The sequence below is a fragment of the Myxocyprinus asiaticus genome, chromosome 1 (assembly GCF_019703515.2).
Source record: "Myxocyprinus asiaticus isolate MX2 ecotype Aquarium Trade chromosome 1, UBuf_Myxa_2, whole genome shotgun sequence".
In the NCBI taxonomy this organism is placed as follows: domain Eukaryota; kingdom Metazoa; phylum Chordata; class Actinopteri; order Cypriniformes; family Catostomidae; genus Myxocyprinus; species Myxocyprinus asiaticus.
The window spans coordinates 2,640,212-2,663,233 of NC_059344.1; the positions used below are offsets into that span (position 1 = coordinate 2,640,212).

Below are 23,022 nucleotides of genomic sequence, written 5' to 3' on the forward strand. Positions count from 1 at the left end.
CTTTGTGCATAGAAATGATATGTTTTTTGTATTGTGGGCTAATTCCATGACTACCGTCTGTTATTTTGAATGGTGTGGAAGAGCAACTTTAATAAATAAACGGATGGCTATTGCAACTAAATTAATCGCAAAGAGTGGCCATTTATTTTTCTCCGTCCACTTGTCGATGACAGGTGCATGATATGAGATATTTATGTTGGCACTCCTGGAAGTGTCATGACACAGATGTGTTTGCAACATCGGATCTGTGCAGATACGCTATTAAGACCAATCCATAACAGTGCGAGTAATGCTTCACATACAATAAACTGGCTTTTAAGGATGTATACTGTCATCATGATTAACACAGGCTAACGATTGGGGTAAATTCTGTCATGTGACACTATATTTTTTTATTAATGGCAATTTTCTTGACAAAATGTGTTTTCAAACCAGTTTTTCATGACATTGGAAGTATCAACGTAGAGGTTATACCTACTCAACAGACATCAGTCTGGTTTTAAAAAAGGACACTCAATGGAGACTGCCCTCTTGTCAGTAGCTGAAACCCTGTGACTGGTGAGAGCTAACTCCAAATCATCTGTCCTCATCCTCCTTGACTTGTCTGATGGTTTCAACTCAGTGAACCAGCAGATTCTCCTGCCCACTCTCTCTGACCTGGGCATCACAGGAAATGCACTTTGATGGTTTGAGTCATACCTCACAACCAGATCCTTCAAGGTCTCCTGGAGAGGAGAGGTGTCCAAGTCACACCAGCTGACCACTAGTGTTCCTCAGGAATAAGTGCTTGGACCCCTCCTCTACACTACATCACTCAGACCTATCATTAAGTCACATGACTTCTCCTACTACTGCTACGCACATGATATGCAGCTCTACCTGTTGTTCCAACCTGACAACCCTACCATCTCAACTCGTAGCCCGGCCTGCCTCACAAAGATCTCAGTCTGGATGAAGGAACATCACCGACAGCTCAACCTTACCAAGACAGACCTTCTCTTGATACAAGCCGACCCATCTGTTCTCTTTTAATCTTGGTTCAACTATGCTAACACCAACCAAGACAGCCCAAAACTGGGCCTGGGTAGCTCAGCGAGTAAAGATGCTGACTACCACTCCTAGAGTCACTAGTTCGAATCTAGGGCATGCTGAGTGACTCCAGCCAGGTCTCCTAAGCAACCAAATTGGCCCGGTTGCTAGGGAGGGTAGAGTCACATGGGGTAACCTCCTCGTTGTCACTATAATGTGGTTCGCTCTCGGCGGGGCGCGTGGTGAGTTGTGTGTGGATGCCGCGGAGAAGTGTGTGAAGCCTCCACATGCGCTATGTCTCCGCGTAACACGTGAAAAGATGTGTGGATTGAAGTCTCAGATGCAGAGGCAACTGAGATTCGTCCTCCGCCACCTGGATTGAGGCGAGTCACTACGCCACCACGAGGACTTAGAGCGCATTGGGAATTGGGCATTCCACATTTGGGAGAAAAAGTGGAGAAAAAAAAATTCAGAGTGTTGGTGGATGAAGCTTAACTTCACTGCCAACATCTCAACAATCGCCCGGTCTTGCAGGTTACAGTATCAGGAAAATCAGACCTTTCCTGTCTACACAGCTCTGGTGACCAAGCTCTGGTCATTTCAAGACTGGACTACTGTAATATCCTGTCTGCAAGCTAGCACGATTAAGCCAATGCAGATGGTCCAGAACGCTTTAGTGCATCTGGTCTTCAATCAACCAAAGAGGGATCATGTCACCCCACTCATGATTTCACTCCACTGGCTGCCAATAGCTGCCTGCATCAAATTCAAGGCTTTGACTCTGGCCTTCAAGACAGCCAATGGTACAGCACCCTCTTACTTCGACTCACTCCTCCAGGTCTATGTCCCAACTAGCTCTCTGCAGTCAATGAATGAGCAGCGCCTGGTGGTCCCATCATAAAGAGGCACAAAGTCAATTTCACAATCAATCTCTCTGTTCCTCTATGGTGGAATGTGTTACGAACCTCCACACGATTTGCTGATACCATTTCAGCATTCAAGAAGTAGATGAACACACATATGTTCTTTGAGCACTTAACCAATCCACACTAAATGCACTTTCTATTTAACAATAAATAAATAATTAATAAAAAATCCAAGTCTGTCTCTTTCTTCTGCACTAGCACCTTTACAACTCCAGCTACTTGGCACTGCAATACTGCAGATATTGTTGACTTTTATATGACAAATTGCTTGTTATGTTCCTCATTTGTAAGTCGCTATGGATAAAAGCATCTGCTAAATGACTGAATGTAAATGTCAGTATAAAGTAAGAGATACAACAATTAGGAAAATTGTAATCAGTTGACATTAAACATTATAAATATCATGCATACCAAGACTAGTACTGTGGACTTAAAAGGCAACGAACTGTAGGGATGACCCTTACTTGATAATAACTAGGGTTATTAAAAAGCATACACTGGACAAAAATAAGGAGCTCTAAAATTAGAGGTTGACTGATAGTGGATTTTGCCAGTATCGATAACTAAGGTGGTGGAAAAGGCCGATAACCAATTTACCAGTTTTTAAAATCTATTCATTGAAAAAAGACAATAATAATAAAAAATACAAAAAAACAAAAACAAAAAAAAAGTATTAGATTTTCCTTACTTTGATGGGCACAGACACAAAGGGAGCAAGAGTCCAATATGAATAAAATCCCAGTTTATTGTGCAACCAAAATCCCAATAATAACCAGAAAAAAAAATAAGAAAAAAAAATAAGATTTGGTGGGACTTTTTATAGCTTAATTTGGTAATATTCACCAGATCAAGAATTGTATATGTAAACAGTGTTTCACCAGATAAGATTTTGTAAGTTTGTGTCTCCAACTTGTTGTCTTGTGAATAATGTATGTACTGATGGGGCACCTTTCCATGTAGTCGCATGTTTCTTTGCATGCCCTCGCTTCAATTTAGAACACTTGATTTATACAATCAAAATAACAAAATATGAATTGAAGTGAGGACAAAAATATGATAAAAATATGGATGAATATTGTCAATGATTAAAGATTACAGCAAATCCCCACAAGGTGTCAGTGATTGTATTTATTTCACCTCTAGAGGCCTCTGTTACACTGGATTATCTAGCCCAGGGGTTTTCAAAATCAAAGCCAGTGGGCCTCCCTTGTGACACAACGAACACGATGACACACACATCTGAACAGACTGTCAGACATTTGTTTGACATTATTTAATCATTTTTATCATGTATTGTTTAACAAGAAATGTGCAGAAGTTATTAACTAAATTATGATATTGAACATACAACTTTTTATATTATATCATTTTTACAATGGTGGAGAACAAATGGAATAAAAACAATGCTAATTCCTAGCAAAAAAAGAACATAATTTGAAATTCCAATAGCGGTCAACCAGTCAGAAGATCTGTAACAGAGAGGAGGAGTGTGTGTGTGTGTGTGTGTGTGTGTGTGTGTGTGTGTGTGTGTGGGCGGGCAAAGGACTTCTGAATAGAAACTCTTCTTGAATGTCCATGTTTTTCACGTAACTCACATGTTAACAGCTGTGCACAGCTGGCCACATCAGTGGATTCGTCAATCTGGAGTGCAAATTGTGGGCTGTGCCTGATGCTGTCTAACTGTGTTGTCAGAGAGTGGAACAGAATCAAGCTTAGAAGCCTCTTCGACCATCAAGGAACACATATCTTTGGCTGCCGGCAGAATCAATGTCTCTTCGATGTTATGTGCTTTGCCCGCCTTGGCAATACACAGCACAATGTGATATAGAGCTTCAGTGGCCTTCACATTTAATTTGACAAATTCTCTGACAACTTTTTTTCTGACCTTGAAAGGCTTGAAGATTTCTTTGGAAAAACTCTGGAGGTTTTCCCACTACCTCAGCATACTTGGTGTCAAGGTGTCTGCGGCGTTTAGCAGGTCACATGCTGTCATTAGCTAAAATCTCTTGACAAACGACACATAAAGATCGTGGTGCATCAGCTGATCCTGTCCATGTAAATCCTAAACTTAAATACTGCTCATCGTATCGTCTTCTTTTGGGTTTGACCCCTGAAACTGAAGAATTCGAATTTGGTGGTCTCAGAAACCACTCCTTTGTAATTACAGACTATTCGTCATGTCTTCTTTATTAGTGGGATTGACAAATATCAGAGAATCTTCACAAAAAAATATGTATATATTGCCTATTATTTTCAGAACTGTAATAATGTCTTAAATATATTATAATAGTTAAACTCAATACGTATATAAATATACGTATTAATTATTTAATAAAAAATGTTACCATTCTTTGTGCCTCCCCTGACATGCTCTTGCACCCTGGGGAGGCATGCCCCACACTTTGAAAACCCCTGATCTAGCCGTTTTAACTGAAGAATACTCCAGTGAACAAACATGGAGGAATAATAATAATTTTTAAAAAACTATCGCCGTTGATTTTTGCAGATAACCGATAGTTCCAAAAAGCAACTGTCAGCACCAATTAATCTGTAAATCTGATATATCTGTCTACCTCTGTATAAAATACCTAGGAAGAGCTATCCATAAGCATTCCCATTCATCTCTTGGCAACTGTTGAGCTAGCACATGACTCTCCAGAATTATGTGATACTAAATCTGGCATGTTTGGCATTGTGTTTTTGTTTGTTTTTTTGAGCCATTAAACTGATGTGTAATTGTCTTGTGACTCCAGTATTGTATAAAGAATCCATACTTAAGTAAAGGTAATGATACTTTCATGGAAATTGACTCAAGTAAAAGTTAAAGTAGTTAATGAGAAAAATACTCAAGTAATAGTAATAAAGTAACTGATTTTAAATTTGTTTGACTATCAAAAGTTAAATTAAATTGTATCAATTACGGCACAGCTAATTATACACATGGCAACTTAGTTGAGTGGCAGTGCTATGCGTGAGTCTATATTAGGAGGAGTTACCTTAAAGGGATAGGTCACCCAAAAAGGAATCATCTCTGAAGGTCCATACAATGTAAGTGAATGGTGGCCAGAACTTTGGACATAAAGGACATAAAGGCAGCATAAAGTAATCCATACGACTCAGTTCGTTAAATCTGTGTCTTCTAAAGCTGGTGTGGTCGGGGCGGACTGGGATGAAAATTCGGCCCAGGATTTTACATAGAAATTGGCCCAAAATTAGTGTTGCTGTCCTTTTCTTCATATCACTGCCCCCTTCTTCATATCGCGGCACCGTTTGTGGCACGTTCTGCATACCACGGCGTCCCATGCGGCCCCATTTCACGGCCTGCCCACCAGGAAAAGTCCCGGTTCTCCCAATGGCCAGTGCGCCACTGGGTGTGGGTGAGAAACAGATCAATATTTAAGTCCTTTTTTTTTTTTTACCATAAATCTCCACATTCACTTCCACATACTACTTCTTCTTTTGTTTTTTCCACTTTGCATTCTTCATTCATATGGCCTACCCACTGGTCGGGGCTGGTAAAATGTGGAGATTTATAGATCCTATTTTGGGGGGTCGTGGGGGTTGAGGTCACAGATGTAATGGTCCTTTTTGGTCCTTAAAAGATTTATTGCATGCTGCATAGGTGCTGGATAAAGTGGATATTTACCTACAGTCAACTGAAACAAAAGGCTGTCTTTTTGAGAGGTAATGTTGAGAAACCTCAGCTAGTGCTATGTCATGTGAACAAGGGGCTGTTCAATCCGAACGTGTTTTTGCGTCCGATCATGCTGTTTTTCAGTTGTTTACCATGTACCATTCACTAGATGAATGTCTTTTGACAACTGCGTCACATTTCACTGTGTTTTTAGCATCTCTCACAAGAGCGCTGCATTTTCAGATGCTGTGTCATGTTAAAAGAACAACTGTTAAAAACGCTTTCCGAGACACCTGTGTTCTACTCTATTAGTTGCGCTACATTTTGCTTGGTTTCTCACTGGGAAGCATGCCACAGACAGACCTCCTTAGATATTAAGGTATAGCCTACTTTTGTAAAGATTTCTGTGCGTACCCTCAGATGAAATGTAGCAGGTGCCCAAGGCCGTAACCATGTCTTGAGCATGGGGGGAGGGGCTAAACCTTTTTGGGGGTGGGGGTTGCGGGTGTTGAGGTCACAAATATAATGATCCTCGGGGTCATCAGCCAGGAGTCACCTATCACAGATGTTTCGCCACATTAATCCCGGAACACCTCCTGATGGTAGGGCAGCGATCAGGGACGTCTCCCTGCCACCCCCCGCAGCTGGACATCGGATCCTTTCCATTGATTCTAGTTCTTGCATCCCCATCAAGCTTGAGGACTCTTGGGACCTCTTTGAGAAATAAATCTTACTGATGCAGACTGACGAGGACGATTTGCATAACAGATACTGTTTCAAAGGCTTTCTATTTTTTCATTTCTAAATCCATTTTTTTTTTTATGATTAATTGTATTATTAGATTTTATTATTTTATCAATAAATAAACAAGCAATTTCATATATATATATATATATATATATATATATATATATATATATATATATATATATATAAAAAAACCCAGCAACAATAAAAAAATATGAGCTGAAATTTTTTGGAAAATGTAAAAATGCAAAAAGGTTTCTATGAGGGTTAGGTTTAGGAGTAGGGGAAATAAATTATTGTAAGAACATGGTATGTGTGTGTGTGTGTGTGTGTGTGTGCGTGTGTGTGCGTGCTCTGAAGAAGAAATAAAGTCATACAGGTTTGGAACCTCATTAGGGTGAGATAATTATAACATATTGTTTTTATTTTGGGGCGAAATCCCTTTATACTAATTCTTTCACTTCTCATACAACGACTGTTTTTTGTTTTTGTTTTTACCACCAGATGGAGGCAATTTGACGTGTTTATTTAATAACGGTTTTATGACGTGAAGCTGTGACAGTTTTATTTAAATTCATTGCAAAGGAAAAGTGCAAAATTAAAACAACTGAATGTTAAACTCTTCTACTGCAATCTTCATATCCAGAGCTCTTGTCTGAAAATGTACTGCTGAACTTTAAACAGGAGTAAATCCGTGTGTGTCATTGTTTCTTCATCCAGCAGATGGCAGGACAGTCGAAACTCACTGTAGTGTAGTGGAGCAGATGGGCAGGACTCACAGTCTTCACCATCAGACTCCTGATTTCACTCTGTCACTAAACTTCAGTCTGGGACACTCTGAGGCGACGGTTTAATCTCAGTGAAAGTGATTCTGGATGTTCAGAAACAGAATCGAGAGCGATGTAGTAAATCCAGACGTCCGAGTCAAGTCATGGTGAGTCTCTTCAGTTCTCACAGCAACATGAACATGAACATTTTGTTTATTCAGCACTCGCTTTTATCCAGAGAGACTCGCAAATGAGTAACACGAGAAGTGCTGCGATAAAAAAAATAATAAGAAGAATACAAAATACAATATTGGCCTGAAAGTACGTGCTGGTACGGAGTATTTTTACTTCTGTATGCAGAAATCAGTGCATGTTCGCTCAGTGTCTGATTCAGTGGCTCATTTCATAACTGGAGTAACTGGACTCTCTTTGTTTGAACGGAAAGTAGCGATTTATAACATTTAATATATATATATATATAGACCGAATCATTCTGAAAACTGTTTGAAGAACACGCCATATTAATGGATTATGATTTCTAGAAGGACTATGTTGGCGGAAACTATGGTTGCCATGGTAAATGTTTGTAAGGGAACACATACAGCGGTGAGTGGGAAAAAGCTGGAGGAGGAATTCCCCCTCATCCCATCTGAACTCAGTAGGAAACACTGTCGATGTGGAACAAACCGATGACTTTACAAACACTTCTCTGTTCGGGGTTTCTGCACATTCTTTATGCACTTTCCACATTATTAGAATAGACATGAAATACACAATTACAGGTAATGTGATATGAAAATAATTACAGTAATGTTTATAAAGGGATGATAACTGTTTGAGGCTATTCCACTGTTGAGGACTGTCTCTCTCTCTCTCTCTCTCTCTCTCTCTCTCTGTCTCTCTCTCTCTCACACACACACACACACACACACACACACACACACACACATGCATGAATTTTCTTCTGCATTCAAAGCAAGCGTTTGGAATGAGGGCAGAACATTGAGGTATAGATGTGTGTGAAGATGCAGACAGATTTCTTCTGCTGCCAGTGTTTAGTTGTGTGAGTGTGAGTGGAACAGGGTGGAGGAGTCAGAGAGAGAGAGAGATGTTTTATTTTGAGAGAAATGAAAAGACATTGATGGTGGTTTGGAAGTAGTTGCATTTTCCACATAAGACCTGAAATAGAGAGAGAGAGAGAGAGAGAGAGAGAGAGATTATTCCCTTTCAGTTGGGAGAAGTGAGAGCAATGGAAAAATAGGATGAATCAAAACACACACACACACACAAATTTGTGCAGTGGCCCTATAAAGTGTACACACACTTATATATGAATTTAATTGCATCAGATTAAAACAAATATTAAATCAAGTCATTTATATTAAGAAAGATAGCACAAGCACACTTTTCAAGCAAAACAATAGATGTAGTGTTCAAAATGAAGACTTGTTGACTGGTTGTCAAATGTTAGCGGAACATGTTTAGTGTGTTAAACTCCACCTGTTGTTACTCTGCTAGTGTGAACTGGAGGGAACTGATTTCATACATCCACTAAAAATCACAGAGACGCCAGCTGGTGAAAGTCATTGCAAAAATGGCTCAGAAAATTTTGTTAAAGGGATAGTGCACCCAAAAATCTAAATCAAAATTCTCACATCATTTACTCCCCCTCATGCCATCCCAGATGTGTATGACTTTCTTTCTTCAGCAAAACACAAATGAAGATTTTTAGAAGAATATTTCAGCTCTGTTGGTCCATATAATGCAATATGCATGAAAAATGTGAATCACCAAAAACACAAGAAGAAGAATGTGAAAGTGATCTGTTTCTCACCCACACCTATCATATCACTTCTGAAGACATGGATTAAACCACTGGAGTCATTTAGATTACTTTTATGCTGCCTTTATCTGCTTTCTGGAGCGTAAAAGTTCTGGTCACCATTCACTTGCATTGGGTGAACTTACACACCGTGATTTTTGGGTGAAGCTTTGGAACAGTTTACGAATACGTTTAAGAACAGCTCCGACACTACTGGTTTTTAAATCCTTGCTAAAAACTTATTTCTTCTCTTTGGCTTTGAATCAATCCTAAAGTCGATTTTATGATTGATTGTTTTCGGTTGTCATATTTTATGGTTTTATATCTGTTTTATAGCTCTTGTTGCACAGCACATTGGTCAACTGCTGTTGTATAAATTGTGCTCTATCAATAAATTTGACATTTGATAACCTATAGAGAACTTATACAGAATAGAATAGAATAGAAGCTTATATTTTTCCTTCACATTTTATATTATTTTTCATTATCAGAAACGTTGCAGAGAGGTTGATAAACAATGACTGACAGCAGTATAGCATTTAATTAAATGTAGAAAAAAGATCAAAGAACATGTGATTTGAACACATTATAATGAACAGATGAGAAAAGCATACAATAATCATATACCTTCTCACCTTAATATATTATCTTAATGTCTAACAGGGATGTGCCAAAGCTGAATACATTATTTGGAAAGGCACAAATAATGACTTCAAAAGGAATAACGGATTTATATTAGTCTTCCTAGATGTGTTGTGACTGATTTTAATGATATATATCGTAATTATAATTCATTATAATAAATAATTAATCCATCGATCTCAGTTTATTGAGGTTGAATCATGGTTCCAGAAAGTTTCTGGAAAATATGAGGTTAAGGGAACATTAGGGGAACCATTGTGTGCAACCTAAAACGAACGTTCTATTTCCGTAAAGAAAACTTTCCTGGAAAACCAAAAACGTCCCTTAAATCTCTGTTCTGGGAATTTTCTAGGAACCAAAATCTAACATTCCCAGAACATTCTGGGAACCAAACATTAGTTGGGGTAGATCTATTCTAGTCATCACTTAGTTCATGATATATGACAATAGAAACTGCTGGATCAGACATTTCTGTGGGGTGAAGTTCCTCATTGTGAAATGTGCCAGAGAAAGAGGGGAGAATTCCAGTGGAATCCCTTTCTTCCATTCACCCATTCTATCTCTCTGTCTCTCTCTCTCATCTGCCTGCATGCCTCCATCTGGATTCTATCATTCTGTTCTTCAACATACTCTATTCGTTTCTCTCTCTTTCTCTCTTTTTCTCTCGTCCAACTCTTCCACTAGGCACTGCTGAGAAAGAGAGGAAGTTGAGCGGAAGAATGACATACCGCCGGCCTTGGCTGATCTTACTGGACACACAAACACACACACACACACACACACACACACACACACACACATACAAATCTGCAGAAATGTGGGTTATAACCTGCATAAGGTCAGGCTGTTGCTGAGTGTCATTGTCTCATGATTACACAAGTTTGATTGAACAGATCGGGAACTTTTCCATAACAATAACACTTTATCAATTAACCATAAACTTAAACCACAAAATCTTTTGGCATTTTAAAATTGTAATTAAATCAATATTTAGTATGTTTAGCAAGTCGTTTGAATTGTGGGGACTATCTTCACAATGTAGGTGTCACAGAAACACACAGACACTTTTTCAGAATTTTCTCCTGTAAAAAGATCCAAGTAATCGCATGTGTCTCCTCTAGAGTTTCAGAAGTGATCTCGATAATGTTGGAAACTGTGCTCGGATTTGCCACACAAAAGTCAGAGATTTTAATAACAACAACAAATGATCTTAGCTATCCACATTTTATAGCTCTATACTCTTACTTATGTCAACATTTGTGTCTCACATGAATTTGACAACATCTGAGACACAAAATCTGAAAACCTCTGAGCTATGAAAGAGCAAACTCTAAGCAGCACAATAGTCCCCTGGATTGTTAAGACTCCATTAGAATTAACCAGCCACAGTTGTAGTAAAACTGCCACACTATTAAGAATATATTAACCTGTAAATCACAGAAATCTGATAAATAATATATTAATCTGAATAGAGAAATATACAAATGCACAGGTGTGTGCTCCCCTAGAAAACCAACACTGCAGCTGAGAAAAATGGATTCAAAGTTTTTTGATTGTCCAGTCAAATGTGGATTATAAAATAGTCAAATAGTGGCAATATCAAGTCAAAGTTTACTTATCAAATCTTCCACATGCAGCAGCAACTGCAGGCAATGAAATGCAATAAAATCTGCATTGTTTTAAAGTATAAAATGTAAAGAAATTGTTGAAAAAACTAAATTATCGTAATTTATTTACTCTCCAAACGCATATGAGTTTTCTTTCTTGTTGTAATAAATATCATGACCCATTTCTTCAATAAAATGGCAGATGATAGTGAGCCATTTAAAGCCAAAATTAAATCATTTTCAGTGAAAAAAACGAACCCCCTGTTGCACGGGCATGAGCGCTGTGAGAGAAGCTCCTTCACAATGGTTTGCAAGTTCACGTGAGAATTTGCATTGCATAGAGCCTCTGTGAATGGGTTTCTCTCACGCACTCATGAACATGCAATAGACTTTAAGATTTCCACGGAAAAATCCTGGGTTTTTTCTCACCAAAACATACTGTGTGTCTTCATATGACTAGGAATATAATGGACAAGTCACATAGACTACTTTTATGATATTTTTGGGTCCTTTTTGAAACTTTTACTGCTTCATATGTACGTCACATATTTGTGATGTTTAATAACTAGTCCCACAGAGGAGCGTCACACATTTGTGTTTCTGAAAAAGCCAGTGACGTCACAAGCTGCCAGATTCAAATTGGCTTTTGCGCCGACACTTAGAGGTGCACTGGCTGAGTGCGTTCATGTTCGCACAAATAGTTACTCGTACAGTCTTTTCAAGCAGTAGTGCCAGTTTTAAATGTACTTTGCTTTTTTGCTATCCGTCTTGACTGTATGGTGTCTGTGATCATTTTGTGAAGTATTTCACATCTGAATCAAGTTCTAAAATAAAGTTCCAAGAGCAGATATGATTGTACGACTGTACATAGAAAGCTAGAGATGGGAGATTCTGGCAAGATCTAGATAACCTAAACAGAGTACAAGCATTTTCACTGATCCAGGATAATTTAAAGTCAGCATTTATGGATACTGTAGCATTTATAGTCAAGACTGACTTCAGTATTTCAGCGTTAGTGTGTTTGTGTCATCCTCATGTGATATGTTCGCTCTCCACTCCAGTTTTAGTCCTAATAATCAGTTTTCTTCCTCGTTTTGACTTTCACTCATTTTCATTTGACTTTCTTTCCTGCCTTTTTCTTTCCCTGTTTGTTTTTCTTTCTAAACCCTTCCCACCACTCTAAACTTCTGGCCTTCCTGGTTCACTTTCCCTAGACATCCCTGCCCCTTTTGTTTCTTTTCCTCATTACTCACTGAGTGGGAGACTTCTGAGAGCATAATACGTGTTTTGTGAAGAGGCTTTGGCATAATTGTTGTCAGATGATATTTTGAGGTAGACAGCAGTGGATGTAGAAGTGAGCGAGACAGTGAGTGAAAAAAGCAATGAGAGGAAAATGTTCAGGGTTGCTATGACGACACAGCAGTAAAATAAACATCAGTGTGTGAGTTCATATGTGTGTACGTTTGTGTTTACTGGTCAACCCATGTTTCTCAGGATCACTTGGTGGGCCTCGTTCATAAAAAAACACACACACAAAAACATTTGTGATTTAGTGTGTATGTGCACATCAGTGTTGGAAAGCTATATTAAAACTTCTCATATAAACAATACTACAATACTGAGACCTTTTCAAACACAAGAATAGTTTAAAATGGACCATTATATTTATACAAAGTTGTTTTGCAATATAAAAACATTATATGATTTTCTTATTAAAAATATAATATGTATTATATATTATATTATTTATATGATTTATTTAAAATATTTATAATTCATATTTTGTTTATTGTTGTAGTCTAAAAATTTTGTGTAACCACTGTGTAAAAAACAAATAAAAACAAAAAAAACAGTGTTTACCACTGTTCGCACACACACACACAAAAAGCAAATGGAACATTTTCACCAGCATTAGTTATTCTACCACGTTTAAAACTGTTGTCGTGTGAGTGTGAATGAGAAATAACTATAAAACACAATATAGCCGCAAGCCGCAATCATCAGGGTCCAAGCAAATATGGCCAGAACATGACCAAATGATTTGGGGGTACTGATGGATTTAGAAGAAACTGATTTTTTTATTCTAGCCCTTGTGGTTTGGAAGTTATTAGCAAAAATGCAGATAAGCTCATTATAGCACCACCTTGTGACCGATTCTCACCAAATTTGGTATACAGCCTAAGTTTGGCATCCTATAAGTGTCAGGAAACTTTCATAATGATTGAAATTTCATAATGATTGGCCATTCGTAATGCAAGTTATTAACTGCTGAAATTTTCTTGGCTACTGGTGGCCATTTTTGTTCATTTGTCGAATCATTTTTGTAAGGATATGTTACCCAAAGATGATGTTTGCCAAATTTCAACTTTTTCACTCATATGGTTGCAGAGTTTTAATCAATTTTCAGCTGTAGCACCCCCTAGTGACAAAACTGGATGAAACGTTGCATGCATCCTCAAAATGTTTTGGAATGAATGTATACAAAGTTTCATAAAGTTTGGACTTTGCATTGAGAAGATAAAGCCCATTGAGTAAATTTAGGCCACCCAAAGAATGAATTCAATAATATCTTCTAAATGATTTGATGAATTAAAAATACAAATTTTTGATTGTGTCAGAACAGTCACTAGATCATATGTGCAAAGTTTTGAGTAAATCGGAAATATGGCCTAGGACTAGTTCGCAAAAGTAAGTTTTACGAGAAATCGCAAATTGCGAGAAAAAAAAACTTTCTAGATGGAAATAAAATCTGAGATTTTGTCTTGACTCCAGGAATCAAAGGGAAAATAATTTTGATTCTATCCCTTACTGTTGCGAAGATATGAGCCAAAATGTAAAAGTGTTTATAATAGCGCCACCTAGTGTCGGATGGGTGTGTGTGTGTGTGTGTGTATGCGCCTGAGTAGTGGGGGGATTTGGGACCATCCTGCCAAGTTTGGTGTCTCTAGGACTTACAGTTTTGGCTTCCCATATGCTTTTAGGGCAGAAAAAATAATAATAAAAATAAATATAGCTGCAAGCAGTGATTAACGGGGTTCAAGCCTTTAAGGTCCTTGAGGTTCATATGCAATAGATATTAAGTATTAATTAAATAGCCTGTTAAAGTGAAACAATGTTAAAGTGCCTTAATTTTGAGAAACATCAGATGAGGTAGCACACAGATATGGTATTTTATACATTCCTGACTGTTATAGCGCCACTAAGAGGCATAGGTATGCAGTTTTTTCATGTGTCCTTAGAATGACCCAATACATAAGTGTCTAAAATTTTATGAAAATATCTCATTCCATTCAAGAGTTATAACTGTTTAAGTAAAAATGGCTACGCCAGATGTGTACGTTTTGGTGTAGCTTTGCGACGATGAATCGAAAGTAAAACATTTTTTATAATGATTAATAAAGGGACTCCAGAGAATCTTTTTGCACTGGTTTGGTTCCGATCGGGTGATCGGCCTAGGACTAGTTCAAATAGCAGGTAAAAGCTGATTTTGTTGATGGTGGCCAAGTTTTTCAAGGTATGCAAATTTCCTCATAGGTCTTGATGTCACCTTGGACAAAGACACTTTCGAGTCGATCGGCCCAACGTTTCCATAGTTAGAGACATTTTGACATTTTTTACTATTATAGTGCCACCAAGAGATAGAGACGCACAATTATTTTTGTGTATGTACTTGAGGCAGAGTTGTTCAGAATGAGGAGATCTACAGTATGGTATGAATAACGTGTTTCTTTGTGAAAAACAGTGGTATATACAATGATTTACAAGCATGAAAAACTCGATAGCGTCAAATTTTACACTGACCTCTTGGGCCAAGAGAAAAATAGGCTTACTAGGTTTCATTCCGATCGGCCTTATTTAACCCTATATAAAAGCTGCTGATCTGTACTACTTACGGTTTCTGACGCCTAAACATTTTTAGGGCAGAAAAAAGAATAATCAAATCAAACCAAAGGTAACTTTAGTATTAGTGTGTGCCAGCAGTCTTACAGATTGCGAACATGGCGACCGCTATTGATAAACGCAGGGGCGGATTTAGGCATGGGCAACATGGGCAGTTGCCCAGGGCGGCATCTTGTGGGAGGGGCGGCACGAGGCACCACCACCATTGTTTTGTATTATTCTATAAAGTACTGACAACATTTCTCCCAAATTCCAAAACAAAATATTGTCATTTAAAGCATTTATTTGCAGAAAATGACAACTGGTCAAAATAACAAAAAAGATGCCGTGTTTTCAGACCACGAATAATGCAAAGGAAACAAGTTCATATTCATTTATAAACACAATACTAATGTTTTAACTTAGAGTTCAGAAATCAATATTTGGTGGATTAACCCTAATTTTCAATCACAGCTTTCATGCGTCTTTGCACGCTTTACACCAGTCTTTCACATTGCTATTGGGTGATATTATGCCACTCCTGGCTCAAAAATTCAAGCAGGAATTCAACTGACACTGGAATGGAATGGCTGCCACACATGTAGAGATGCTGATTTAAGAAACATTTGGAGTGGTCTCTTAATTTTTTCCAGAGCTGTAGTTCTGTATATGTATGTACAGTTAAAGTCAGAAGTTTACATACACTTAGGTTGAAGTCATTAAAACTCATTTTCTAACCACTCCAAAGATTTAATATCAGTGAACTATAATTTTGGCAAGTTGTTTAGGACATCTACTTTGTGCATGACACAAGTAATTTTTCAACAATTGTTTACAGACAGATTGTTTCACTTTTAATTGACTATATCACAATTCCAGTGGGTCAGAAGTTTGCATACACTATGTTAACTGTGCCTTTAAGCAGCTTGGAATATTCCAGAAAATTATGTCAAGCCTTTAGACAATTAGACAATTAGCTTCTGATAGGAGGTGTACTGAATTGGAGGTGTACCTGTGGATGTATTTTAAGGCCTACCTTCAAACTCAGTGCCTCTTTGCTTGACATCACGGGAAAATCAAAAGAAATCAGCCAAGACCTCAGAAAAACAATTGTAGACCTCCATAAGTCTGGTTCATCCTTGGAAGCAATTTCCAAACAGCTGAAGGTACCAGGTTCATCTGTACAAACAACTGTACGCAAGTATAAACACCACGGGACACGCAGCAATCATACCGCTCAGGAAGGAGACACATTCTGTCTCCTAGAGGTGTAACGTAGTTTGGTGCGAAAAGTGCAAATCAATCCCAGAACAACAGCAAAGGACCTTGTGAAGATGCTGGAGGAATTAGGTAGACAAGTATCTATATCCACAGTAAAACGAGTCCTATATCAATATTACCTGAAAGGCTGCTAAGCAAGGAATAAGCCACTGCTCCAAAACTGCCATAAAAAGCCAGACTACAGATTGCAAGTACACATGGGGACAAAGATCTTACTTTTTGGAGAAATGTCCTCTGGTCTAATGAAACAAAAATTATGTTTGGAGGAAAAAGGGTGAGTCTTGCAAGCAGAAGAACACCATCCCAACCGTTAAGCATGGGGGTGGCAGCATCATGTTGTGGGGGTACTTTGCTGCAGGAGGGACTGGTGCACTTCACAAAATAGATGGCATCATGAGGAAGGAAAATTATGTGGATATATTGAAGCAACATCTCAAGACATCAGCCAGGAAGTTAAAGGTACAGTTGGGCTCAAAAGTTTGCATAACCTGGCAGAAATTGTGAAATTTTGGCATTGATTTTGAAAATATGACTGATCATGCAAAAAAACTGTCTTTTATTTAAGGATAGTGATCATATGAAACCATTTATCATCACATAGTTGTTTGGCTCCTTTTTAAATCATAATGATAACAGAAATCACCCAAATGGTCCTGATCAAAAGTTTACATACCCTTGAATGTTTGGCCTTGTTACAGACACACAAGGTGACACACACAGGTTTAAATGGCAATTAATGGTTTATTTCCCACACCTGTGGCTTTTTAAATTGCAATTAGTGTCTGTGTATAAATAATCAATGAGTTTTGTTAATTCTCACATGGATTTTTTTTGCATGATCAGTCATATTTTCAAAATCAATGGTATAATTTCACAATTTCTGCCAGAGTATGCAAACTTTTGAGCACAACTGTAGGTCACAAATGGGTCTTTCAAATGGACAATGACCCCAAGCATACCTCCAAAGTTGTCGCAAAATGGCTTAAGGACAACAAAGTCATGGAATTGGAGTGGCTATCACAAAGCCCTGACCTCAATCCTATAGAAAAGTTGTGGGCAGAACTGAAAAAGCATGTGCGAGCAAGGAGGCCTACAAACCCGACTCAGTTACACCAGTTCTGTCTGGAGGAATGGGAAAAAATTCCAGCAACTTATTGTGAGAAGCTTGTGGAAGGCTTCCCAAAACTGTTTGACCCAAGTTAAACAATTTAAAGGCAATGCTCCCAAATACTAACAAAGTGTATGTAAACTTCTTACCCACTGGGAATGTGATGAAAGAAATAAAAGCTGAAATAAATCATTCTCTCTACTATTATTCTGACATTTCACATTCTTAAAATAAAATAGTGCTCCTAACTGACCAAAGACAGGGAATGTTTTCTACGATTAAATGTCAGGAATTGTGAAAAACTGAGTTTAAATGTATTTGGCTAAGGTGTATGTAAACTTCTGACTTCAACTGTAGATAGATATTTCTATTCATAGCTTTCTCTTTCTCTTCTCCCCGCGGTTGTTTAATAACACTTAACGTTATAAAACTATATTTGATTTAGAGTTTGATCTTCAACAAATCAACATTCCACGGTAAATTGTTCATATTTAAAATAATACAATCATTATGTTCTTAGAGTGCAGCCTTGTGGTGGAATAATGCAAGGACACTGAAACAAAAATGGAAAGCAACTCTATTCAATACACTAAACCAGTACAATTTAAATCAACCTAATACATTCATATTTGAGATGAGAATATAATTATATTGTGTAAAGTCCAAGTAAAATTCAACACAGTCATATAAAAGTGATATTATTACATTGATATGAAATGATCAAATTGATTCAGACTTCTAACGGATAGTGTTCATTCAACATGATTTTTCCTGCTTTCTCGATTTACTTAATTAAATTTAGTTAATCCAACACAATTATTTAGCATTTGATCTCAACTTAATTTCATTGTGTACAGTCCAACTATGTTTACTTAATCCAATTTTGTTGGGACAATGTGAAAAAGATTTGTTGCATCAAAGTATTTCTGAAACAGGACAGGGAATTTATATTTCCCAGCATGCTTTGCAGGAGACTGGTTTGGAAGTGTACATTTTGAAATTAAGTGTCATTTTAATGTATTTCTACACAAAATGAAAGATGTGAGAGACTTGTTAGTGTTTAATGTTGTTATTTTGGGATTTAGGGAACTTTCTGTCATGGTGGATATTTTTCTGAGGTTACCATTGTGGAGAAGAGTGAAGCTAATGGTTAGGTCAAGGATGGGTGATCTACATCAGCTGCGTTAATATGGACACTTCGTGTTTTAGTTGGAATGAAATCATTCCAATCGATGATTTCAAACGTACTGTTTACTTGAATGCTACATAAAGTGATCGGATTGATATGAGTGTTTATATGTATCAAGTATCAAATCAGAACTGCTATTGTGACGTGTACACTACACGATTATACAGCATTACCTCATCGTTTGAAGGGGTGTTCACACTTTACTTTGAGCACACAAAATTATTTTGGACTTCTCTACAAATGAGGATATGAAGTTTGATTAACCAATACATCACAAATAATAATAAAAAAAAATGTTTTAATTGAAAATGTTCAAATATACCATCTATTTATTTTCCAGCAACAATAAAAACATCCAGCTGTGAAATATACCACCTTTGAATTGAGCCAAGAGGTTTCTTCTATTTACCTGTTTCATGTGATATCATTATATGACATCGCTGCCATATACAGCACAGTATAGAACCAAACTCCATATACCTTCTGTGTGCTGTGCTGTGAGATGCGACAAATGTCGGCAAAACTTTTATTTCTATTTATTTTCTTTTATTCTATCACCAAGTCTGAAGGAGGAGAGCAGCGATTAAACATTTAAATGTATAATACCACGACCGTGTAAGATGTGTGATGATTGTAACACATTGTTTCCCTATCTGTCACTCACTCGACATTGGTGTCGATGTAGTGACAGTAGGGGTCACTCTTGGGAGCCCGAGACACCTCTGGTCTTTGATAAAAGGCCAATGAAAATTGGCGAGTGGTATTTGCATGCCACTCCCCCGGACATACGGGTATAAAAGGAGCTGGTATGCAACCACTCATTCAGATTTTCTCTTCGGAGCTGAACGGTCATGCTCATTGAGCTGAATACTACTGTTCATTCACCTCTGCTGGATCTGACGGCGCATTTCAGCGGCTTCTCCGCCTCTGCACTGGTGCACTGCAGAGAACACCCCTGGGCGCTTCGGCAGAAAAACTATATAACTAGTATATTTTCTGAAAGAGCATTTTTCCCCTCTAAAAGAGTATATATTTCTCTAAAAGAGCGCACACACGGAACGTCTTTTTAAAGACGCGTCTTTTTAAAGATGCTTTTCCGATTGTGTGTTATTCCTGGTTGTGCTCGTTATCTCTCGCCTTCTAACGGTCACGATCACTGTCTTTCGTGTCTGGGCACTGCTCACGCGGAGATAGCGTTCGTGGATGGTCATGTTCTCATTGCGAGAATATGTCCATGGCAACGTTGCGGTCGCGGCTCGCCTTCGTAAGAAAGCGAGCCACCCCAAAGGCTCCCGCCTTGGTCCTTTTACCCACGGGTATGAGGCCAGCGCGGCTAGCACTGGGGGCGATTTGGGGACCCCAATGGGACCGCCTCCGCCGGGTATCCCCCCGCGGACCTCCCATTCCCCAGCACGCTCGTCTGCCCCGATCGGGCTTCTGGGTGAGTCCGCCGGCTCGTCTCACGGCGAGTTCGACCTCTTATTCGGAGCCCGCGAAAGTGATGAGCTCTCGAGCGCAGCATCGGAGAGCGGGCTCGTCCAGTCGGAAGCCTCAGCTGGGCTCCTTCCTTCAGGGTTGATTGCCCAGTCACAGGCTGACGCGGAGATGACGACATGCTTTTCTGGGCAGCCGTGAGCGTCGGTTAGAGTGGATTTCACCGCTCTTCCCTGAACCCTCGCGGCTCGGTGATTGGTTCCAGGGCTCGCGGCGCCGCTCAAAGCCCCGCCCCCGTTCCATTCTTCCCGGAAGTGCATGAAGAGCTGACAAGGTCGCGGGAGGCACTTTTTACTGCCCAGTCCTGATCTTTTCAGCTTCCCCGCCCTCACTACCCTCGATGGTGGGGCGGCCAAGGGCTATTCGGCAATCCCCTGGTGGATAAAGGCGCTCACGGTGCACCTATGCCCGCAGAGCGCCGCCACCTGGCACGGGTGCCCAAAGCCCCCATCCAAGGTCTGTAGGTTTACATCATCTCTGATGGCCAAGGCCTACGGTGCCGCTGGACAAGCCGCCTCCGCCCTGCACGCCATGGCTCTCCTGCAAGTCCGCCAAGGCGCTAAAGGAACTGCACGAGGGTAGTTCCACCCCAGGATTGATGCAGGAACTGCGCTCGTCGACCGACCTTGCTCTCCGAGCGACGGAGGTCACGGTGCGGTCTCTTGGGCGGACGATGGCCACACTAGTGGTCCAGGAGCGCCACCTTTGGCTCAACCTGGTCGAGATGGGTGAGGCCGACAAGACACGATTCCTTGCTGCCCCCATTTCCCAGGTGGGCCTATTAGGTGACACCTTCGAGGACTTTGCCCAGCAGTTCTCGATGGTAGAGCAGTAGATGGATGCTAGCCGGCATATCCTGCCCCAGCGCGGCTCAAGATCCCGCACCCCGTCTACTCATCGCCAAGGACGTCCCCCTGTGGTGACTGCATCGGCTCTGCCGCAGCCCGCCCCTTCGGCCTGGCCCCGGCGTGGAGCCCACCGCAGGAAGCAGACGCCACCCGTCTCGCGGCCGCCCAGAACCCGTGAAAGGCTTCAAAGCGCCCTTGAGACGGGCGACCCAGGGACAACGAAACCCGCTGCTCTGGAGCTGGTAAGCAGATCTTCATCTTTTTGTTACCTTTTGCATTTTGCGCTGCATGCCCAAGTGGCTGCAGTACTCAAGAGCTCAGCAAGAGTGGTTTCCTTGTTCCCTGGGTCACGTATCTGGTGTGTACGGCCGTTATCACGACCACCGTCCACCACTCCATTTGGCAGGTTTGGCGCTCCAGCGGCGGTCTCCCGCCCATGAGCGCCCAGCTGTGGCACAAATCCACCCCCGATGTGACAGTCTCCACGGGTCACGAGGACAGGCCTCTTCCTCCCCCATCCCAGGCTGCTCCGGGGGTGGTCACAAGGAGCCAGGTAAGTGCTTTGATGTCCTTAGACTCAGCACGGCCACGACGTGGTGTGGCACCTCGAGCTCCACCCTGCTGCGAGGCCCCACCTGCCGGTACATCCGATGACGTTGTCCCTTTGGTCCCCCTTGCGCGGAACTTGGATGCATGGCTTGCGCTTTCCAATCCGTCACGAGGGCTGGTCCGGACTGTCCGACTCGGCTGCGCGATTCACTTCGTCGGGCATCTGCCCAGGTTCAGCGGTGTCCACTTCACCTTGGTGAAAGATGAAAATGCTGCTACTTTGCGCGGAGATCGCTACCCTCCTACGGAAGGGTGTGATAGAACCTGTCCCTCCAGCCGAGATGAAGAAGGGTTTTTTCAGCCCCTACTTCATCGTACTGAAAAAAGGCGGTGGGTTGAGGCCAATCTTGGACCTGTGAGTTCTGAACTAGGCTTTACACAGACTCCTGTTCAAGGTGCTGATGCGAAAAAGCATTCTGGCGAGCATCCGGCATCAAGATTGGTTCGCGGCGGTAGACCTGAAGGATGCGTACTTCCATGTCTCGATCCTTCCTCGACACAGACCATTCCTGCGGTTCGCGTTCGAGGGTCAGGCGTTTCAGTACAAAGTCCTCCCTTTCAGCCTGTCCCTGTCTCCTCGCATCTTTACGAAGGTCGCCGAGGCTGCCCTTGCCCCGTTAAGGGAGGTGGGCATTCGCGTTCTCAACTATCTCGACGACTGGCTAATCCTAGCTCACTCTCAAGATGTGTTGTGCGCACACAGGGACCTGGTGCTCTCACACCTCAGCCGACTAGGGCTTCGGGTCAACTGGGAAAAGAGCAAGCTCCTCCCGGTTCAGAGCATCTCCTTTCTCGGTTTGGAGTTGGACTCAGTCTCCTTGACCGCGCGCCTTACAAACGAGCGTGTTCAGTCGGTGCTGGCCTGTTTGAAGGCGTTCAAACAGGGAACAGCGGTTCCACTGAAACTTCTTCAGAGGCTCCTGGGGCATATGGCATCCTCGGCGGTGGCCACCCCGCTCTGGGTTGATGCATATGAGGCCGCTTCAGCACTGGCTCCAGACTCGAGTCCCGAGATGGCCATGGCGCCATGGTACACACTGCGTGGCCATCACGTTGGTCTGTCACTGTCTTTTCAGCCCTTGGACCAACCTCTCGTTCCTACGGGCTGGTGTTCTTCTAGAACTGGTCCCCTGGCTCATCGTGGTCACGACAGACGCCTCCAAAACGGGTTGGGGTGCTGTTTGCAACAGGCACGCAGCCGCCGGCCTCTGGACGGGTCCGCAACTGCATTAGCACATCAACTGCCTCGAGTTGTTGGCAATTCTGCTCGCCCTGCGGAGGTTTCGGCCGTTGATCCAGGGCAAGCACGTGTTAGTTCAGACAGACAACACAACAACGGTAGCATATATCAACCGCCAAGGTGGTTTGCGCTCTCGTTGTATGTCACAACTCGCCCACCGTCTCCTCCTCTGGAGTCAGCAGCACCTCAAGTCGCTGCAA

The 23,022-nt window shown here is 40.9% G+C and overlaps 1 protein-coding gene across 3 annotated transcripts in view; it reads left to right on the forward strand.

The window, feature by feature from the left end:
* The first annotated feature begins 7,104 nt into the window (after window positions 1-7,104).
* LOC127441495 (rho guanine nucleotide exchange factor 40-like) overlaps window positions 7,105-23,022 on the forward strand; it is a 79,876-nt gene continuing 63,958 nt past the window's right edge. The window contains exon 1 of one of the 3 annotated variants that reach the window (XM_051699020.1): window positions 7,105-7,270. In XM_051699020.1, coding sequence (XP_051554980.1) covers window positions 7,268-7,270 — 3 coding nt within the window. In that variant the 5' untranslated portion in view covers window positions 7,105-7,267. The remainder of the gene's footprint in view (window positions 7,271-23,022) is intronic. The other 2 variants (XM_051699005.1, XM_051699012.1) reach the window with 2 other exon arrangements.